General features: G+C 43.0%; 1 protein-coding gene across 11 annotated transcripts in view; it reads left to right on the top strand.

Annotated features, from left to right (window-relative positions):
* CALD1 (caldesmon 1) overlaps positions 1 to 22,608 on the top strand; it is a 208,695-nt gene that overhangs the window by 129,239 nt on the left and 56,848 nt on the right. For 3 of the 11 annotated variants that reach the window (XM_047763194.1, XM_047763193.1, XM_047763192.1), the window contains exon 1: positions 8,463 to 8,758. The exons of the other annotated variants lie outside the window; for them this stretch is intronic. In XM_047763194.1, the coding sequence (XP_047619150.1) occupies positions 8,478 to 8,758 (281 nt within the window). In that variant the 5' untranslated portion in view covers positions 8,463 to 8,477. Of the gene's footprint in view, positions 1 to 8,462; positions 8,759 to 22,608 lie in introns of those variants that run through there. 11 annotated transcript variants of the gene reach the window in all.

Below are 22,608 nucleotides of genomic sequence, written 5' to 3'. Positions count from 1 at the left end.
TAGTAAGTCTGAAAAAAAGAATGGGCTAGTAGAAGAAGTCTTCATGGATGCCAGGTCTGTGGTTGGCACTAGGCATCCAGGACTATCCCGAAAAGATAGACCTTGAATCTCTCTGGTGACCAAGGCTTCCTGACATTCTGGGTTGGGGAAGGAGGGTACCCTGGCTGGGCAATGAGAGCTCCCCAGGCACTGAAGATGGAGCTTATCCATTCCATCTTAGTTAATGGTCATTCATTGGCATTCTGAGACACACATCAGTTTCTTGTGAGTCTGTGAGCCAATCCGTCTGTGAGACGTGACACTTCTGAGAACTCCCAAGATTCGGTGGCTGATATAGCAGGTTTCTAGAGCCTGTATCATCAGAAACACTCCAAAAAATGTTACTCCACGGAGTGTCTGGGAGGAACAGCCAACAGGCCTTCTTGATGCAGCATCAATATTCCATTGCTGTCCCTCTTTCACCTAAAGAACAAATGACATGTATTTGTTTGGCATCTGCCATGTGTCTAACCCTGTATCAGGTGAAAGGGAAAAAAGGGTGTCAGGAAACAAGTCTGTCAACTAGGAATCAGGTGAGAAAAGGTATGTACTCATGAACAATGACACCTAAGACTGTATATCCATCCATCTCATTCTACCTATAGATAGGTATCATAATCATGTACTAATTCACATGATCTAATCATCACAAAATAGGACAGTGCCTAACAAAGTATCGTTTACATAATAAAAATAATAAACACTATGTCCAAAGTATCTAAAGCACACAATGGACTCTTTCTCTAGCAATAGACACAAATGTATGCCTTAATCCAGGTCTGACCTCCCCCCAGAATATCAGAATTTTTTTAGACCTTATATGGTATCACTGGAAAAAAAAAAAAATCTGGATTTGATCCCAGCTGTAAAAGCCATGTGTAAATTTAATATCCAGAGCATAAAGTGGACACCAGAAAATAAATTTATGATGTGGAAATATTTAGATACTTTGAACAAGAGTGATACACACTGAGAATTCTGTGGCTTGTGAACTAACTCGCCTCCTTTGAAAATGTGACTTTTTGAAGATGCGACCTTTCCCCCTGCACTAGAATTATATCCTTAGAGTCCCCGTGATAGTTTCTTAACTTCATTCACAGTTTAATTGGATCTATATATAAGAAATCTAGGTTCTAAAGTATATCACCAAGGGCTAGGTTAACTTTCCTATGGGCAAAAGTCCTATCTTTCATGTACACACTTCTTTCCTAAAATTATATAAGGTATATATTACTGTTTTCACCGAGACCAGGACCAGGGTTTTATAGCTGTGCACCGTCAACCATTCATTCGAGAAACTGTGGCTAGAACCCTGCTATTTCAAAGCACTGTCTTAACTGTTTTAAAGATGTGTTTCAAGCTGGAGGGCAGAGGGGAGTTGGAGGCATGATCTTTTCAAGATAGAAACTTTTCTCTCCAGGAAAAGAAAATAGTTCAGGTGGCTAAAAGCCCTAGATTTTAAAAAGAGCTTAGAGACTACCTAAATAGTTGTCACAAAAGAGTTGAAACAGAAATGGAGCCTCACAGCAAGTTAGCCGGAAGGGCTGACTCATACATGACAACACAACTATTTCTCAAATGCATGCAGACAAGACTGGTCTCCAGCTTTCTCATCTTTCCTCCTAAGATGATAAATTACGAAGAAATAAAGTCAAAACCAGGAAGGCTTGATAGAGGTGGAGCCAGACACTGGTTCTTAAAGCATCATTAGAATTCAGAGATCCAAAAGGAACTTAAAAAGCCATTCCAGGGAAAAGGAGAAGGAATAAGGTTCTTGGGTGAAGGCGGAATGTTTCAGGAAATACCAGGCGAACGGCAGCAAATGCCAATGATCTTTGCACTGAACAGAAGTCCCTTTATGACCAGTGTTAGATTGCCAAGGGGGTACAGCTGGAAGTCAGGATTTCTTAAGGGGAAGAATGAGCAAGGCAATGCTGGGGCTCAGGGTTTGGCCTTAGGAAGGAGAGAATGCCCTTTTTAAAAAACTGAGTGGTAGTATCATGACCAAGGAACCTGCATTTCATAATGAAAACACAGAAGTATCAAGACAGAGTGAGATGACATCTTACTCCCACACTCCCAGCCTGTTTCATTCTAGAACCAAATACATGCCGGGGTGGCATTGACGGTGATCCCAGTGGGGTGGGGCCCGCACTGGAGGGAGAAGAGGGGGCGGGGGGGAATGGTTCAGAGGATTAGATCCAAAGAAAGTGTATTGGACACAAACATCCTCAGGAGAATAGTTACCTCCAGCAGAAAGAGAGGAAGTTAACACTAAAAGTTTTCTTTCTTTAGCTGAAAGGTGAGCACAGAGACACTCATTCTAGTTTCTCACTCTTTTTAGTTTGTCTAAAAGATTTTAGAATAAAGTATAATTTTTAAAACATACAGAAACCTTATAGCTGTCACTCATGTATTGTCGATCAGAATCTGCCTTTGGATGTCATTACTGATAATGTAATTCTTAGCACTCCCTGCCTATGCAGGATTACTACCCCATCATCCAAAAAAAATCCCTCTGTTTCTGGAAGTTTGGCTCATTAAACCTCACGAATGGTACACTTAGCCCCCATGTTCAACTTTCTATGACTCCTTGCTACTAGGCCCCTACCCCAGTGAGGCCCTGGCCCCACCTGAGACCCTGGCCCTCCGTGTCAAGGATGTTGTCTCGTGTTCTTGATACAAACGTCCAAGCTTCCAAAGGGGCCCTGCCCTCCTCTCAGTCATTGGACTTCCAGAACCACACTGTGCTCCTATAGACGTAGGGGGCGAGACCCTCTCCTCTGCTCCTCTTTGTCACCCAGCCACCAAATCTTGGCCTAGACTTGGCAAATACCTTCTGGAAGCAGTTTCTGCTTCTCTGCAGCCCACCTGTCCTCAGGGCACAGATATGTGACAACAGGGTACAGCTTAGGAACCGATTCCAAGGCTTGGGATGGCAGACAACCCCAAACCCTCAAGCGAACCAGCTCCCTAGGTGCCCTCACCACACAGTTACACATGCCCACCTGCATCTCAGTTCCAGTGGTGGGCACAAATGAACTTGAGGCCAGGTCACCATTCATATCAATTATCCTCCCGTTCCAACTCAATCACAGAAAAAATAAATGAACTTGGTCAAGGCCATTATTTGTTCTTTATGAAGCCATGTGCCTTAATTCACTTATGCAGTATATATTGTAGGAGTCCTGTCTACAGCAGACACCATGCTAACTAGGGTGAGGGGAGGGTCACAAAGACGGGCAGGACACAGTCCTCCTTGGCAAAGAGCTCACAGCTTAGTAATGGGAGCCCACAAATACATAAACACACTCGGGGTGCAGCTAGGACCTTAAACTGTATGTTGCCTCAAATAGATTAGAATTCCCAGGTATTAAAATGTAGCTGGACCGTCTCTGGAAGGTCTTTTCTTGAAATCAGATTTTGTGTTTCAAGCAGGAGGGCAAGAAAAATGCAATGGAGAGTATCCTGAAAGAGTTGAAAAATGAGCCTCTGGAAACAGTATGAAGTTCTTTATATCAGGAGCAATTAATAAGAACAAAAATAGCTTAACAGATAAATGCTGGAGATAGATGAAGCCATAAATCTAGAGAAGAATAAAAAAAAAAAACCACCATGGATTTAGCACAAAAATTAATGAATGATCTCTATAAGAGATGCTATTATCAATGCAAAACAATGCTAGGATGTGTTAACAGGGATGTGGCAGGCAGCACTGGGACCTCAGCCAGGCACATGCAGCCTCGGTCAAGCCTTTGTTATGTCCAATTTTGGTTTCCCATTTAAAGAGTTGTTATATTTCACGCTGATATTAAAAGGATGGAAAATAGGCATTGGCGTCTAGCCTAGAAAAGACTAGATTGAAGGATGACTTAATACCTGTGGCCCTAATAGAGATAAGTGGATTTCTATCTCAGCCATAGGAAGTCTAGTTCAATCACAGAATATATTGAGCATACGCATGATTAAACACTGGGACCTTGATGGTAGGATGTCACCTTAGAATTATCACACCTCAGCTCTGCTGCTCTCAGAATACTGCTCACTCTCCATCTTTCATTAACATTTTGTATGCATATCTTATCTCCCTTTGGGACTGCCCTTCTTATCTTTGGAGCCCCTGTGGCAGTTAACTCGTGACTTGCTTGTAGTAAACATTCAAATAGGGGGAAGAAGCTGGGATGAAACTATATGGCCACCATTGTAAGGTAAATAAAAGAGAGTGAAGCAACCCAAGATGTGTTACGCTTGGACTTAGACCAAAAAATAGTTGAGAGAATTGTGTCAGTGAAGGCTGTGCAGATGCTCGTGACTGACGGGGCGTTGCCCTGGAAGACTAGGATGCAGGTTAAATGATGGCTTTCGGTAACAGTCCATACATCCCCCCACCTCCCACCCCCAGCCCACCAGGCATTCCCTAAAGGAAGATACAGTGGGAGCTACAAAGACTTTAGCAAAGGCACAATAGAGAGGGAGAAGCAAGGAAAATACTTTGCTGATGGTCGAAAGCAGAGAGGGAAGAGGAGTCTGTAATTTCTGCAAAAGGAGATGGGAAAAGGGAGAAGTATTTCATGAGAAGATGTCTTAGGAAGATCCACTAAAAAGCTGTATCACAGGAAAACACAAAGCAATGTAGTTTAAGTGAAGGTATTCAGTGCCACCAGGCGGGTAGGGGGTGGGGAGGAGGGCAGTGCCCTCAGCTGTGGAGGAAAGACTAGGGGGCCTAGGGAACTGAGCAAAGAGGTTCAGCCTGCAAATATGTAGTTAACCCTTTCACTTCCGTTCCTATTCACCCCATGGTGAGCCACTGTCTGGGTAAGATCTTTTGCTTCATTCTAAGAGTGTAGAGTCTATGGATTTCTTGGCAAGAAAAATGTTCTTTTAAAACATCCCCTTTAAATTACTTGAACGGTTGCTTCTCATGTGAACAGATTTATTTTGGGTTTAAGTTGTGTTTCTGCAGAAGGTGAGTGTGTGTGTGTGTGTGTGTGTGTGTGTGTGTGTGTGTGTGTGTAAGTGCATTAGGGCGTACATAGGGCACTTCCTACATACCTCTCTTTTCCCTAGTGAATTGCTCCAAGGTAGAAGCTGTTCTTAACCATTGCAGACGGTAAAGTCTGGAAGAAATCATATGGTCCAGTCTCCTACCTCCATGAAGTAAAGTTATTTTTTTAACCATATTTTATTAAGAAAGGACCACCGTGTGGTGGGAGCTCTTTCTTTGTATAGAACGGACCTCCCTCAAACCTTCCCAGCCCAGAGTCTCTTTGATGAAAAATTAAAGTATCTACAAATGAAGGGTGCTATCAGTGATTTAAGAGAGGCCCAGACGCTCATGTCCCCTAGTAAAAGAGGCCTGAAATGTCATATGTGTGATGCCTACTATCTTGCTGAAGGATGACTGGCCCAGTTGTTCATGGTGCCAATAAATGATTACTTTGGTGCCAGAAACACCAGTTCTGGAAGCTGGACTCTGAGCACATGTGTCTGTGCTGCGTAGTGAAAGTACATGGGCCTGCTGGTCTCTGCAGAAGCAGACACTGTTCCCAAATTATCTTTCGGTATGTTTTTCCGAATTCCTCTCACCTGCCCCTCTGGCCCCAGGCAGCTCGTCTTCAGAGCGCCACCTAGAGGCGGGTGCGATCCCAGCCTTGTGATTCACCTGCCTCCTTGCCTCTCCAGTGTCTCCAATCTCCTTTCCATCTAGGGCTCTTCCTGTTCCCCACCGACATCCAACCCAGGCCCGAGACTCACTCCTCTCTTCACTGTTGCCATGTGATACCCTATGAGTTAGCAGGAGTTATGACATCCATTAGTTTTACAAGCTGAAGGCAGACAGTTACTTCCCAAACATATTCCATTTACAGCAAGAGGCCGACTTTAAGGGCACATGATTTCCCTCTTTCTATCTTTACAACTAGGAAAACAGCTTCGTGGGTATCTTTCACACAGCTGCGCATTAGCATGCTTCAGAATGTCAGCATATTCTGAATTAGCATGCGCGAATGTCAGTATATTGGTGGAATATTGCTAAATTCTTGCTGTCCTCCGTGTGTGTGTGTGTGTGTGTGTGTGTGTGTGTGTGTGTGTGTGTTGAGAGAGAGAGTCTGAACTGGCCTGGACGAACCACTGAAGTTTTTCCAGGCTACTCCATTCTATGAGCTTATTCCGAATGTGCCAAAACTACACTCGCCACTTCAGAATAGGTCTGGGGGTGGGAGATGCGGGAAATCAGGAGGTGAAACATCTTCCTGAGGTCAAATGAGTCCCCTAAACAAATGTATTTGTTTTCTATCACTGCTCTAATGAATAACCACAAACTTGGTGGCTTAAAATGTCCCCATTGTCCTAAGAGTTCAAAGTCTCACTGGGCTAAAATCAAGGTGTAGACAGAGCTGCATTCCTTTCTAGAGGGCCTACGGGAGAAAACCCTTTCCCTTGCCTTTCCAGTTTCTAGAAGCTGCCACATTCCTGGACTCCTGGCCCCATTCCTCTATCTTAAGGGCCTGCAAGGTCATCTCTGGCCATTATTCTATAGCCATATCTCCCTCTGACCTCAGCGGGAGAGGTTTATCTCGCTTTAAACACCCATGTGACGAAGATGGAGTACATCTGGATAATCCAGGATAATCTCTCCAACTCAGGGCCTTTAAGTTAATCACATCTGGAAAATTCCTTTTGCCTTGTAAGGTAACATATTCACAAAAATTCTGGGCATTAGGACAGTGATGTCTTTGGGAAGAACATTATTCTGCCTGCCACAGCAAATTACTGAATATTTTAAAGGGAAAAAATTAAATGGGGGAAAACCTAGTAGAAAGAGGAATAGCAAAATGCTTTAATAAGTGTATCTGTCCATCAGAGCTTGAAGCATAAACCCAAGTCAATGCAGTAAGTCTTCTGTTAAGGCCTCTCGTGTGATCTCCATTTTTAAGAGTCTCGCACACTTTAATATATATTGAGTGATAACATATAAAATCAGAGGGATATTTAAAGGATATGTACATGGTGATATATGGAGATAATTAACTTTGAAGTTCCTTAAACTATATTCCTCTGTAAACTATGACTTTAATGATAGCATAACACTTAAGCAGGGAATCAACTGAAATTTTCTAGTTAGTTAAAATGAGGAGGGGATCTAACCTAACTAAATTAAACTTCTTTCAAGTTGAGCACAAGCATTCTTGCTGTGGTTCCTCTCCATTCTGCTGGCTGAACTTTTGTGGGGTTTTTGGTTCGTTTGTTTGTTTTTGTTTTCCTTTTTTAATAATCTTCTATTTTTTCAAGTTTTATTGAAGTATTGTTGAGTTACAGTGTTCTGATCATTTCTGCTGTACAAAGTGACTCAGTCATACATGTACACACATCCCTTCTTTTTCAGATTCTTTTCCCACATAGATTATCACGGAATGTGCTGCATAGAGTTCCCTGTGCCATACAGCTTCTGTAGCCATGCTTGTGACATGGTGCCATAGACCCTAAAGATGTTTCTCATCCTGTGAAGGATGTGAATCCAGGTGCGAAGCTGATTGCTTCTCCTGCCAGTTACTAAAAGAATCTTAACTCAGTGGAAATCTGAGTTATTCTATGTATTTAACTGAAAGCCCATCCCGTACGTATCTTGGTGCCCCAGCAGCAGTCTGTTCATTGCTTATTAGAGATGCAGAAACGCATTCATGACTCCAGCCTAGACAACGTGTCATCTCCAGAGAGGATCGACACCACCCCCTCCTCAGCAGCTGGGATCTGGTTGCTCACCAAGCTGTTGCTGACCAGGCTCCCTTGCCCGCTTGGCTGATGAGGTCACCACAGCAGAGTGCCACGGGGGCAGCCAGGCCCAGTGTTGCAACATGTTCCCTAGGCTGGCTGTTGCCCTCATTTCAGCAAACACCCCACGTACCGGCAGATCACTGATCCCCTGGCTCGCTTCCCTCTGCCTTTGTATTCACTTTTCTGTGCTGCATCTTCCCTTGAGTAGAAGGGAAAAGAAGAGTTTCTCAGATTTGATTTCTCAGTGGGAACTGTTTGCTTTGGAAGCCACCTACACCGATGTTAATTGAGAACAGAGCTCAGAACGAGGGCCTGAGAACTGCACCCGGATGAACTTTTCAGTGGGCTGGTTTCCGTTGATCTCTACAGAATCGAATTATTGTATGCAAGTGATACCGTGAGTGATCAGCTAGTTCTCCAAAGGCTGAGCACATGGATCAGTGTCTTTTCCTTTAACTAGTTCTCTACCTCAGAAGAATTATTTGTAATTGATCATGTAAAGTCGTCCTCATGAAAGCTACTGGGGACCCTGGCCCCCACTGCCCATTAATAACATTCTGGAAATTATGAAGCAATCTGGGCCCTTTACAATCTAAATCTAAACCGGATGAGCCTCTATTAGAGAGATTACAGTAAAAAATAACAATCAGCTCTCTGATGATCCTATGCCGAGGGAAAGGGTGGGGAGGAGTAGATTTGGCAAAGGACAAGCCCAGACTTTCGTCACCGGGACAGACCAAAGTGTTAACACAAAGGGAGAACCCGGGAGCATCCTGCACACCGCATTTCAGCCGCAAATACCATGGCACCTCCTCGGGCCCAGTCCACGCCCTGAGCGCCCCAGGGTCTCCACACCTCTGCGCTCGCCGCCTCCGCCCCTTCCAGCTGCAGATATGCTCGGGGGATCCGGATCGCAGGGAAGACGCAGCCTGGCCGCGCTCTCCCAGTGAGTGCTCGCTTCACCTCTTCGGTTTTCCTTCTTCTTTTTTCTTATAAAGGAATTTTGTTAAAAAGAAAAAAAAAATGTAACTGTGGGAGTGGGAGGGAAGAGGAGAAATCAGGAGGCAAAGAAAGGCGGTGAGTGTAAGTTTCAGACCTGTATGAAACTTTTTGGTCTCAACTGGGTTGTGGTTCTGAGTGGTTTGCCTCATTTCCATTTTTATGGTGGTTTGTAGACCATTTGTGGGGGTGGGGGGTGGGGGGTGGGGGTTATACCTAGGCACGGCTTTTCTTATTTCAAATAGCGATCTCCAAAGCCTTCTGTTTCTAAAGATCTGCTGTTAATTTAGACCTGAACCCTCTTCAGGGCTCAGAGACTTTGGCTAAAGCACACATTGCCCAATCCTTACAGACAACAGCCCAAAGCCTTTAATACACTGACCATCTGACTGTGACAGAACAAGACCGCGAGCACATGCTATTGATCAGAGTGTTGTTCAGACATCAGGCTCCAAAGTTGAGGATCCTGGAATCTTGGAATGTTCAAGCTAGAGGGGCCCCTAGGGTTGTTTGCTGTATTGCTCTGCTTCTATAGACAGGGCTATGCACCTCAGAGGGGCAACTCAGCTGCCCCAAAGCCAGAGGACAGCCAGTAGCCGGGAAGCCAGGGTCTTTGTACTCACAGGCAACAGCCCTTTTCACGATGGCGTTTATGAGGTTTGGAAAACTCGCTGGATCTTGGAAAAAGGTACTGCACAAGAGTAAGAACACCAGATGGCCTTTCAGTAAATCTGTCCCATTTTGGGGAGTTTTGGCATGGATTCAGCATGACAGTTGTTGTTCCAGTTGTTCCAGCATTTGTGCAACAGTTCACCAAATAAACAGGAACTCAACGGGGTCCTAAAAATGAGACCCATGTCCACTTATATTAGCAAATCTCTTGGGTGACAGTTTCTGTGAGTGTGAATGCGCAAAAGGCTGTTGGAGGTAATCTATACAGTCCTGAGGTTATCATAGTGGTTGGGGATTTTTACTTTTTTGGCAATTTACTGTTACAGATCATTCTGTTACCTAAAGGAGGTATTCTGATTTGGGGGGTGGTTTTGTATCTAGAGCTTCTCATCTTGATTGCAGACCCCAGTCAACGCCCATTTCTCACCCCCAACCCACCCCCCCCCGTTGCTCTCTATCCCACCCAACCCTATTACTCCACCCGAACTTCTTTGCAATCCTAGGTCTCCGTGGAATTTTAGAAACCCCATTCTTGTAATGCCTCCATTTCAGAAAAGGAAACCAAGGCATGTAGAGCGAGGGGCTTGCCCAGTGTTCACAGCTGGCCAACCACAGAGCTTAGAAGGAAGGCAAAGAGGCCACTGGGGTGGGGGGGGTGCGAATTCCAGCTTCTGGTTTTTTTTTCCTACTCCATCATGCCTATGATCTATCAGTTTACTTTCTCCGTGTCTCTCCACTCGCTCTGTCATTCCCTGAATTTCAGCAGTTATTGCCTCCTACCTAGACGATTGCATTTGCCTTCTATCTGGTCTTGGCTTCAGGCTCTCTCCCCTTTCCAGTCCTGTCCCATCTCGCCCTCCTGTCCCTCAGCTTTGAAGACAGAGCCCACTCTCCTCAACATGGCATTCGAGTTCTCCACAGTCTGCCTTTAATATTCCTTCCCATTTGGACCTCCCCCTGCTCTGACCAAATCACGTCACTTGCTGGTTCCCAAACTCATGTCCAAGCCACCTTCCTTCCTTGGCTCACTCTTTCCTCTGTGGGGAACACTCTGTGCGCCTTAGTTTCCTCATCTGAAATGGAGGCATTCAACAAGACTGGGGTTTCTGAAGGGTTCCACGGAGACCAACGAAGTTTTGGTGGAGTGGGTAGGGCGACATGGAATAGAGAAGAGGCGGGGTGGCATAGGAGTGAGCAATGCGGGTTACAGTAAACATTAGAGGCTCAGAGTGCTTGTTGTGGCTCAGCAGTCATAAACCTGACTAGTATTTCAAGAGGCTGCAGGTACGATCCCTGGCCTTCCTCAGTGGGTTGAGTATCCGGCGCTGCAGTGTAGATCGCAGATGTGGCTTGGATCTGGCGTGGCTGTGGCTGTGGCATAGGCTGGCAGCTGCAGCTCTGATTCAACGCCTAGCCTGAGAACTTCCATATGCGACAGGTACAGCCCATAAAATGAAAAATTTTTTAAAATAAAAGGAAAGAAATTAGAGGCTCTACCTTACCTGTTCCTGGCTTCCTTTCTGTCCTTCAAGGTCCTGATCAAATGCTACTTTCCACCACAAGACTTCCTCAGCTCCCCTTTTCTCTCCACACTAATAACTTTTGCCTATCCTTCTGTTTTTCACCTTGAACTAAAGTTAAGTGAGCATTGGTGAGCTTGCTTGTCCTCCTGCAATAAATGGGAATTCACTTGAGGGCAGGGACTATTTTGACTCTCTGAACCTTTAACTTCCAACATGGTACCAATGCTCAAAAAATATCCGTTAACATTCCCATTATTGGATAAACCAAACTCAATCCATCTAAGTTCACTTTTCACTGGACTCATTTGAACACACGAAGCTTCTGCACCTTCTGCTTAGGAAGAAGTATTAGGTTAAATGCCAAAACAGATGCCCAACAAAATGAGTTCTAAATTCCTTTCCATTTGCATCAGATAATTTATTTCCGTTTCATCACCTACAGAGCAAGACTGACAGTGTTTTTTTTATGAGGTGCATTAAAATTCCTGAATGCCAAGACCTACCCAGAGCCGTGTTATTTTCAGGGGTAGGTGTGAAAGGCTGTTCAGTTCTTTAGTTTTCAGGGTGTTGCTTAATTTGTTTCTGGTAAGATTATTGAGAGATTCTGTCACTTGCAGTCTAATATCTTCACCACTTCCATACTTTCTCATTTTCCCAAAGCCTTAGTGAAGTCTTCTTGAGTCAGGATTTTGGGTTTCTTGTAAATAGCCATGCTTTTGTCCATTAAGAGTTAAATTTCTCATAAGGTGTGCTTTTATATATCCTGAAGATGAAAAAGTTTTGTTCCTGTGACATATTTTGTAGCAAATGTGGAAGGGGATATAAATTTTTAAATCATGGAATCAAAGAAATGTAGGAAATTATTTAGTTCATCCCACTGGTTTTCTGAAGAAACTAAGTTAAAAACATGTCAGGGGAATAAATGACTGGCATAATTATCCAAGATACAGAAGAGGTACATGTACCTATGTTCAGATTTGTAAAAAGTTTAGGAATAGCTGTTTTTTTTCCGTCTTCTTGGTGAATGTAGCATTACAATTTTCCAGCATGTTAAAGTTTTAAAAAATTCAATGAAAACCATATATTTCCTTCTCCATAATAAATATCACATTTGAAACACTTCCTAATTGCTGAGAATTGTCATTATGAATATAGTTATTTAAATCATGCAGTGAAACAGTGGTATCTCAGAGGCTACAGCTCCCATCCAAAAATAGTCCAGTTATTGTTTGATGTCTTCCATCTTCTTATTTATGTATTTTATCTTTCCTAATTAGTCTTAAGGCATCCAGCTCTAGCAGTTCCACTATCTATTCTGCTGTCGCCAAGGCTATCAAGAAACCCCCTTTGTTAGAATTGTGTTCACAGGAAAAGTCCCCAGTCCGGGTAGAGGAGCAGTGAGGAGGCTTCTCTCCTGCAAAGTCAAAGACATGTGCATTTTGTGACTGTTGGTTTGTATAACAAACTGGCCATTTTTACTCCTTTGCGGTTCAAAGATTGGCTTTAAATGATTGACTTTACTGGACCTCTTATCTGGTTAAGGGTAAAATTACTCCTTGCCGTTAATGAATCACAAACTAAGAACAAATGGCAGAGAAACAGGTACTTGTGCTTTTTGGGGGGGGGGCACTCTGTAAATGGCATTGCTGAACTGCCGCCGCAGTGGTGTCTGCCCCAGATCTTTATGGAGGTGGTCTCCACTTTCCGCATATGTCTCCTGGCTACCTGGCCACAAGCACACTGGCTGGCCTTTCTTTCCTTCCCGATTGATGCTATCTGCATTGTTCACTCTTCTTTCCTTCTGCTCACCTTTGACCTATCCCTATCCTTGACATGAGCCCACACTTCATGCTGCTTCTCACATCCACCCCAGTCCCCCCGGAATGGCTTTGCAGAAACACATGTAGCTGTGGCAAGAGGAATGGGGACTGCAGAGAGCTCCTCTGCCCCCTGGAAGCCAATTCGCCCCTGGCATTTCTAATCAGACCAGTGTGGATGCCTTTTTCCCGTAGAAATACAGCTTCAGTTCTCAGCACTGGTTTCAGATACAGCCTGCGTTTTAAAAGGTGATTGAGGGCTGACCTGAGATCCCAACTGCCGTGTATAATAGTGTTTGAAGTTCCAAAAACCAATTTGCAAATTAAGGTTTTGGAAACAGCTTTTTATAAACGTAGGACTGCCTGAATTCCTTTCCAAGCCTAATTGAATTTTTAAGAGGAGCCTTTAAAAATCTGTAAACCTCATTCATTTCCATGCATTCATTCAACAAATATTCATTGAGGGTTTCCTGTGCTGGTTAGTGCTGTTGGACTAGGCACTAAGAACATAAAAAAGAACAAACACAGGCTCTGGCGTCAAGATTATCTAGTCTTTCACCCTCCCACCCACCGCAGCAGTCTTTCTTCTGCCTCCCCCCACACCCACCACCTAACAGACACACATCTCCAGGCCCTTTTAGGCTGATCAGAGTTGTTTTCCTGTTTTCTCTTTCCCTCTGATCCTCTGAAAGAAACACACGTTTTTTTAAACTTATACTTAAGTATAAACAAAATATAATAAACCTAATTTTATTTTATGACTCAGTATTACATACATGTATACACATATGTGCGTATATATGTTTGAACCAATACTTCACAAAACAGTGCTCACTCTTGCTATGTATAACGCCTTCTGATACGTTCTTTTTTCAAGTTGTACTACACATTTTTTTTTCTGCTTTGTTGAGGTATAACTGACAAATAAAATTGTAATATACTTAAAATGTGCAGTGTGATGATCTGCTAGATCTATATCTTGTGAAAGGATTTCCATCATTAATGAACACATTTATCATCTCCTGCATTTACCTTTTTTATTTATTTCTTTTTTTGGTGAGAACATAGAAGTTCTACTCTCCTAGCATTTTTCAGTTGATAACAGTACTATGTTATCAACTATAGCCAGCATGTTAGAATTAGATCCTTAGCCTTTATTCATCTTGTAACTAGAGTGTTGTGCCCTTTTACTAGCCTTTCCCTATTTCCCAGGCCCCCAGCTCCTGGCAACCACCATTCTAGTTTAACCTTTTTAATTCTGCATATAAGTGATACCGTGCAGTATTTGTTTTTCTCTGGCTTATTTCACCTGCCCTCCAGATTCATCCATGTTGTTGCAAATGGCATTTCTTTCTTTCTTTCTTTCTTTCTTTCTTTCTTTCTTTCTTTCTTTCTTTCTTTCTTTCTTTCTTTCTTTCTTTCTTTCTTTCTTTCTCTTTCTCTTTCTCTTTCTCTTTCTCTCTCTTTCTTCCTTCCTTCCTTCCTTCCTTCCTTCCTTCCTTCCTTCCTTCCTTTCTTTTGGCCATACCTATGGCATGTGAAGTTCCCAGGCCAGGGATCAGACCCAAGCCACAACAGTGACAATGCCACATCCTAACTGCTAGGCCGCTAGGGAACTCAGAATTTACTTCTTTTTAAAGGCTGGATAGGGAGTTCCCATTGTGGTGCAGTGGAAATGAATCTGACTGGTATCCACGAGGACGTGGGTTTAATCCCCGACCTCGATCAGTGGGTTAAGGATCTGGCATGGTCATGAGCTGTGGTGTAGATCACAGACGCGGCTCGGATCTGGCATTGCTGTTATTGTGGCATAGGCCGGCAGCTGTAGCTCCGATTAGACCCCTAGACTAGGAATTTCCATATGCTGTGGATGCAGCCCTAAAAAGGAAAATAAAATGAGACTGGATAATATTCCATATTATTATGTATATATTATAGATGTATACCATTCCATATTTTATGTATGTTTATCTATCTGTCCTTCTATTTCTGTTTATTCATTGATGAATACATAGGCTGTTTCCATACCTTGGCTATTGTGAGTGATGCTGCAATAACAAGACAGTAGAGATATCTCTTTGATATAATGATTTAGTCTTGCCCTCTGATATTTTCTATTTTTTTATTTTATCAAAAAATGCTAAGTCATAACCTACTAAGTAGCTTTCAGAAGCTTCAAACTAAAGTTTGAAAACCATTAAATATATTACATAATCTTGGTATCCCTGCCCCTGCTTTTCAGAGCAGCTTAGGAAGCCATGCTAGCCAGTGACCACACTGGCTGCCTGCTCCAGGGATCACCCTGGAGGTTTAAGGGGAGGCTTTTCAGGTGGGCATCAGAAGGTCTGGATCCTGGTCCAGCTCCTTCAGAAGGCAGCACTGTGATCTCCAGGAAGCCCCTTCATCTCACTGCCATGCAGTATGCAATGGAGATGCTTATGCTTGCTCAGTGTAACTTGTAAGACCATCCAGTACCATGACGTGCATTGAAGTATACGAGAAAAAAACTAAATACATAAAAATGCAAGTTATGATTAAATAGCCTAATTTTTCCCAATTAAAATTTAATATCAGGGAAAAAACTAGGAGGGACCATTTTTTTCTTTACAGAGCTGGGGAAAGATGCTTGCATGAGCTGTAATATTATGCAACTTCACAAATGAAAATCTCAGAGTGGCATTTGTTTGTGATGCTGTAACTAGGTTTGTATCTAAGAAGCTCAGCCAGGCCATCCTCTTTCCTCTGCTCTTAAATACTTTTTCTGGTTGTAAAATCAAGGAAGCAAGTAGGTGGTCGGTGGGTTTTTAACTCATGAGCCAATTTGTGAGGGAGTATACGCTCCCTGATAGTATCTGCTCTAGCCCACTGGATTTATAAATGCTCATTTCCACTGCTGTTAAGACTGCTTTTGATTAAAAACAACTGACATTTAATAAAAGTACCCAGCAAAGGAGATAACTTTATTAGGAAGGGTTTAAAACAAGAAACTTCTAGAGTAAATATGGAACTTTTCTCACTGATCTCTTTTACTTTTTCTTTGTAATCTTATTGTAAACTTATCACACGCAGATATTGATCAGAATGCTTCTTTCGGGTCCTGATATTCCTCTTTAGGGCCTGGTATTTTGGGCTGATATTTTCTACTGATGAATTCCTATTTAGGGCCTAAAGTATACTAGACATTTACCTCTTCCATGCTAGCTCTGCCTGCTACATTAGCTCTCCATGTCTTTTCTTTCTTTTCTTTTTCTTTTTTGTTGGTTTTTTTTTTTTTTTTGGCCCTCATTCCCAGCATATGGAAGTTTCCAGGCCAGGGGTGGAAACAGAGCTGTAGCCTCTGGCCTACACCACAGCCACAGCAATGCCAGATCCGAGCTGCGACTGCAACCTGCACCACAGCTCACACCAACACCAGACCTTTAACCTGCGGAGCGAGGCCAGGGATCGAACCTGCCTCCTCATGGATGCTAGTCAGATTCGTTTCCCGCTGCGCCACGACGGGAACTCCTCCACGTCTTTTCTTTCCATAACTTCTTTCTGATCCTTACAAGAAATGTTTACACTCACCTTTTCTAGAACTTGATTCTTCAAGTCACTGTACCTTTCACCTTGTATGCAACAGAGATAACATAAAATACTAATATTGAATAAGGACTATATTCGCCCCAAAGAGAAGGAAGTAAATTTGCCACTTTTGCTCTTTAAAGAGTGAAACATACTATTTAAAAAATAGTAATAATTGGCAGAATTTTGAGAACCACATGCTGCCACTAAACTGTTAAGCATATTCCTTGTTTGATTCTCCTTTTTGTTATTAGTGAAGCAATATGCATGCCCACTCAAATATATTCTTTTCTGAGTATATTTCTTCTTTTAAAATCACTTAGGTAATGTTCTTTCGTGATTTTTATTTGTTATCTGTAGCATTTTATATATTTAATACATGTTTTATAGAAGACATGAGAGGAAGGATGTGAAATTTGGAGCAAGATGAGTCAAAATTTGCCTCTCTGCTCTTCCATTTATTAGCTGTGCGATGCTAGGCAAGTGTACATATGTGTAAATGAACACACACACGTACAGAGAAAGAGGTTTATCTGCCTGCTGGGGGGTACATCTGAGGGCTGGTGTCAGAACCACGACCATGACCCTGTGGACACCTTCAGACTGGAAGCCCCTCAGGCTCTTCCTGGGAGGGTCTCCTAGCAGTGGTTCCTCATGGTCACATTTCCAGAGCCAGCTGCCAAGAACTCAACAGCAGGAAGATCAGATTCCCCACGGGGAAACAAAGGCCTCCGAAGCGCGTCTGCTAAATGGCTCCTGATCAGTCCTTAGACGGGTGTCCTTGCAGCCAGGCCCATGCTGTGCGACGTCACAACTCCACCGAAGCACGTCGTCCAGTGGAGCCAGGCCCTTCCAACCCCCTGCATGTGGGAAACCCAGCAGACCAGCTCTCACAGAAAGGCTCTTCCTTCCTAAAGAAGCTGCCCTGGGGACGAAGCCCACAGGCAGGAAGAGGCCATCGAAGCCCGACAGGCCTCCTCAGGGCCCCCAGGGCCCCGGCAGGGCCAGCACACTCCTGGGAGGTGAAGGTCCCAGGCAAGATGAGAAACTTTAGAAGCCAGGCCAGCACCATTCTTATGACTTCATTTAATGGTAACTACCTCCAAACAGTCCCTGTGGCCAACGGCAGTCACACTGGGGGAGAAAACATTCTTTACCCAGATCAGCAATACCCCACCCAGGGCCGCGGTTCATAACTACCCTGCAGAGAAAAGTACATGAAGTGCATAAAACTGAAGCAGTTTGTTCAGCCTGGCTTTAATGGGACTTCATGACATTTGTAGTTTTTGTGTAATTTCCACAGCTATTTAATAAATTACAGTGGTATGTCTAAATATTGAATTGAAAAAGACAGTGTTCACACAACTTTTTAATGAGTAAATTAAGGTCCATGGTGACCTTTTGGAGCAGAAGAAAATTGAAAAGAAAGAGCAATCGATGGATTGCTCACCTCTGCCATTTCTCAGGTGGCCTTTCTGCAGGGAAACAGCATGGCTGGCTGGGGAACTGGGTCTCAGTACTCTTTCCACCGACCAGACTCACCTTTCAAAGCTCTAAATGGGCACATTCTTGACAGATGAGAAACGAGTGCCAGGTGTCCTGACGCCCACATCTGTGTGTGGGCCTCCATTGATCTCTGCTAAATATATGACTTGAGCTCCTTTCTCAGTTTCACTGGGCCTGAGTTTCTTCATCTGTGGGGGAAAAAAGTATAATATCCGTCTTTGCAAGTTTAGTGCCAATTAAAGGAATTAGTTACATGAAGGTGTGTAAACCACAGTGGGTGTTTAATCAGCGTTAAATTTTCTACCTCTCCCTTCGCCCTGAGCACTTCCATTCCTAAAGACCCCAGCAGAGAAAAGGGTTAGTATCTTATGCCAACAAAGCCACTGGTGCTGAGTGGCACAAGACCACTGATGCATAAGGCAGATGAATTCGGTTTGTGAGTGACACATGTTCAAAAAAATCCATCTACTTTAGAAAAATCAGAGGAGTGCTTCATTTGGGATTTTAATCGTTCCATGTACTTCCTGTTTCAAAATGATAACTCATACTGCTGTACTTCGAATAACTCTGAAGTTAAAAGAAACTTGGTAAAAATAGACTCCGGGAGCAAAATACGAAAGTATTACTTTTCCTAATTGGCCTAAACTAGACACATTGTGAAGGAGGATATAGTAAGAAGCAGGGACTGGTTTGCCAAAGATTAGGATGCCACCAATCTTTAAGCAATCTTGACAGAGTAGGAGAGTATCAATTAATATTAACTTTCTTGTTCCTGTTGTGGTTCAGTGGGTTGAGAACCCAGCTAGTATCCATGAGGATGCAGGTTTGATCCCTGGCCTTGCTCAGTGGGTTTAGGATCTGCCACTGCCATGAGCTGTGATAGAGGTCACAGAGGCAGCTCAGATCCAGCATTGCTTTGTGGCTGTGGCGTAGGCCAGCAGTTGCAGCTCTGATTCGACCCCTAGCCTGGGAACTTCCATATGCTATAGGTGCTGCCCTAAAAAAATAAAACAAACAAACAAAAAAAGAATATTAATTTTGAAATCCAGATAAAGTCGGACTCAAGTCCTAGTTGCGTCGTTATAGTATCTGTGTGTCCTCGAGCTAATTACTTAATCTCACTGAGTTTCTCAGTTTTATCATCAATAACATGAGCAAACTATTATGTAAAGTGGTTAGCACAGTGCCTGGTGCTCAGTAAGTGCTCACAGAGATGTGTGTGGTGTAATTAACAATGATAATTATTGGCATTAAGTGGGTGCCTAGGGAATGAGTCTGAGGTAGCATCCTGGTAATCACAAAAATGGGAGTGGCTGTGCTGCGTTGTCTTGTCTTCGTGTCCCAGGGCCGTCCTGTGAAGGACCACAGACTGGGTGACTTAGAACAGCAGAACCTCACTGTCTCACAGTTTCAGAGCCTAGACGTCTGAGGTCAAGGTGTCACAGGACTGTGCTCCCTCTGAAGCCTATAGGACGAGGCTTCTTCCTTCCTTTTCTGGATTCAGGCAGCTGCATCCGTGCCTTGGTTTATGGTGGTGTAGCTCCAATGCTTCCATTACTTTCCATGACATTCTCCCTATTTCTCTCTTTAAAAAAAAAAAATGATTGCAGTATAGTTGCTGTACAGTGTTGTGTTAATTTCTGCTGTGCAGCAAAGTGATTCAGTGATACATTTATACGCGTATGTTCTTTTCCATATTCTTTTCCGTTAGGGTTTATCACAGGGTTGACTTAGTTCCCTGTGTTCCCCGTCCTACACATACTAGTTCGCATCTGTTAATCCCAAACTCCCAATCCTTCCTCCCCCCTTTTTTTTTTTCATATTATCTTCCCTCTGTCTGTCTCTCTTGTCCAATGTCTCCTTTTGAAAAGGACAGCAGTCATTTTGGATCGGAGCTCACCCTAGTGACCTTGATTTTGTCTTGATTCCAAACAAGGTCTCATTCTGAGGTACTGGGGGTTAGGACGTTAGCATATTTTTGAAGGGGACACAATTCAACCCATAACATGAGTATACAGACTTCCTAGAAATAAATGCAGCAAATCTAGCCCTTACCTCTACACTTTAAAGTTTGCTGAAGTCGCCGCAGGTTAAACAATCTTTATGCATCCTGGAGCGGCCTAATGTGGAAACGGTATTCTGAATATCCACTAGTCGGTAAGTTAGCCGAGTAGTGGATACTCCCTGATCACAAAAGGACAAAAGCTCCTCAGATTCAAGCACCAGTGGGGCCTTTCTCTTAACCTCAGTGGGTGAAGGGCACCCAGCAAATGGGGATAGTCTCTATTCACCCCAAGGGAAAAGGCCTTGAAGTCATAGCTTGACCCATCCTAGGCCTATTGAGTTAGTATCATGAGAATGACTTATTTTCCATTTATTCTCTCCTCCCGTATACGTGTTTAAATTTCTGACCTTACTTAAACATTCATTTTGATCCAGGGAAGCATTACAAGTCTGCCTCTCTTAGATCTGAAGATTTGCAGGCAGGACGGGAGAACCTGTATAACATTCCCTCTACCCAGTATCTAAAGAAGGCTAGTTTTATGAACCCACCTAGAGCTACAGGTAAATCTCAAGCCAAGATCCACAGGTACCAGGGGAGCAAAGGAACACAGCAAAGGTAGAAGCTGAGTTCTACCTTTGAGAGGATAGAACTAGACGTTACAATGAAAGGCATCTTAGTATATCAGAGGCTGAGAGTTTAATGCAATGAACCACCTGCCTAAATATACAGTAGAAGTGCTAGAAATTGCCAAAAAAAAAAAAAAAAAGACACTCTCCCCTAGTGTCTCTTGGTTTGCTGGCAATCTCTGACTCTTCTTGGCATGTAGATCCATCACTCCAGTCCTCTGCCTTCACATGACATTCTCTCTGTGTTTCTGCACATAGTCTACCTCCCATGCATGGCTGTTTCTATCCACATTTCCCCCTTTTTATAAGGACACCAGTCTTATTGGATGAAGGCCCACCCTAATGATCCACCATAACTTGATTACCCCTGTAAAGGTCTTATTTCCAAGTAAGATCACCTTCTGAGGTACCAGGGGTTAGGTCATCAACCAACCTATCATTTTTTTTTTAATTTTTATATATTCAAAATCAGCATTTTTTCCACTGTCAGTTTTATTGAAGATTAATTGATTTGCAGTGTTGTGATAATTCCTGCTATAGAACAAAGGGACTCAGTTATACATACACACGCATCCATTCTTTTTCAGATTCTTTTCCCATACAGATCATCAAAGAATATTGGGTGAAATTCCCTGTGCTATACAGCAGACCCCCATCAGTTAGTCATTCCATATACCTCAGTGCGCATATGCCAGTCCCAAACCCCCAGTCCCTCCTTCCCTGCCTCCAATCTGTCCCCTTTGGTAACCATAAATTTGTTTTCAAAGTCTGTTAGTCTGTTTCTGTTCTGCAGATAAGTTCACCTGTATCATTTTTTCAGATTCCACATATAAGTGATATCATATGATGTTTGTCTTTCACGGTCTGACTAACTTAACTTGGTAGGACAATCTCTAGGCCCATCCATGTTTCTGCAGATGGCATTATTTTATTCTTTTTTATGGCTGAGTAATATTCCATTTTATGTATGTACCGCATCTTTTTCAAATCCTCTGTCAATGGACATTTAGGTTGCTTCCACTCCTTGGCTATTGTAAATAGTGCTGCAGTGAGCATTCAGATGCATGTATCTTTTTGAATTATGATTTTCTCCGGAGAGATGCCCAGGAGTGGGATTGCTAGATCACATAGTAGTTCTATTTTTATTTTTTTGAGGTTCCTCCATACCATTTTCTATATAGGCTGTACCAATTTACATTCCCACCAACAAAATAAGAGGGTTCCCTTTTCTCCACACCCTCTCCAGCATTTGTTATTAACCCACCTATCATTTTTAGAGGTCACTATTCAACCCATTGCAAGTACTGAAGGATTTAAAATACTTTAACATGGCATTTCATAGTTTAATTCATAAGCAATAAGTGGGATACTTTTCTATGACAATTAAAATGCCAGCTGGCTGAAGGATATTGGGGTAGTGGCAGGTTATCTGTCTAAAGCCATTCCAGTGACACCGAGAACCAACCTCTATGTGTAAGCACTCTGAACCATCAGTTCTGTACTAAGTTTCGGTGTTAAGCCAGCCCCAAAGAAGAATAGAAAAGGGGATTAGCCTCTTGCACTAGGACACAGGCGTTTTCTGGCATGGAAAGATAAAGCTCTCTGGTGATAAATTCCAATCTACGTTTTAATGAGAAGTGACATGGATTACAAGTGACGGAGAAAATGAGAGGTAAAAGGCATTCCATTTATTGCACATTTTCAGCCACTGGTCTTCCTCTTCACATTCCAGTGCCCCCCAAAAACAAAGACAGAGACAAGGTAGTCAAAAGAGGAGGAATAAAAGAATACCAACAAAAGATACGAATTTTCCCCTACATTTGTTCTGTATTTCTCAGCCTTCTCTGGTGTTAATATTCTCAAGGAAAAGGAGTTTAAGATCCTTGAGTTAGAAAAATCTTTCTGCCAAGTTCTCTCCTTCATGTTTGGAAACAGCAGCAAAACTTGAAAGACATTTAAGCACAGAACATATTTCACGTATGAAAATGAAGACGTGGAGGAAGAGAAGAGCATAATAATAAAATAACAAAACTGGCCGACAGGCACATAGCACTTCTTATGTGCCAAGCACTGTCCTACAAAAA

This window comes from Phacochoerus africanus, chromosome 16, assembly GCF_016906955.1.
Source record: "Phacochoerus africanus isolate WHEZ1 chromosome 16, ROS_Pafr_v1, whole genome shotgun sequence".
NCBI classification, from domain to species: Eukaryota; Metazoa; Chordata; class Mammalia; order Artiodactyla; family Suidae; genus Phacochoerus; species Phacochoerus africanus.
The sequence above is the reverse complement of the archived record's forward strand: the minus strand, read 5'-3'. Positions and strand labels throughout refer to the sequence as shown.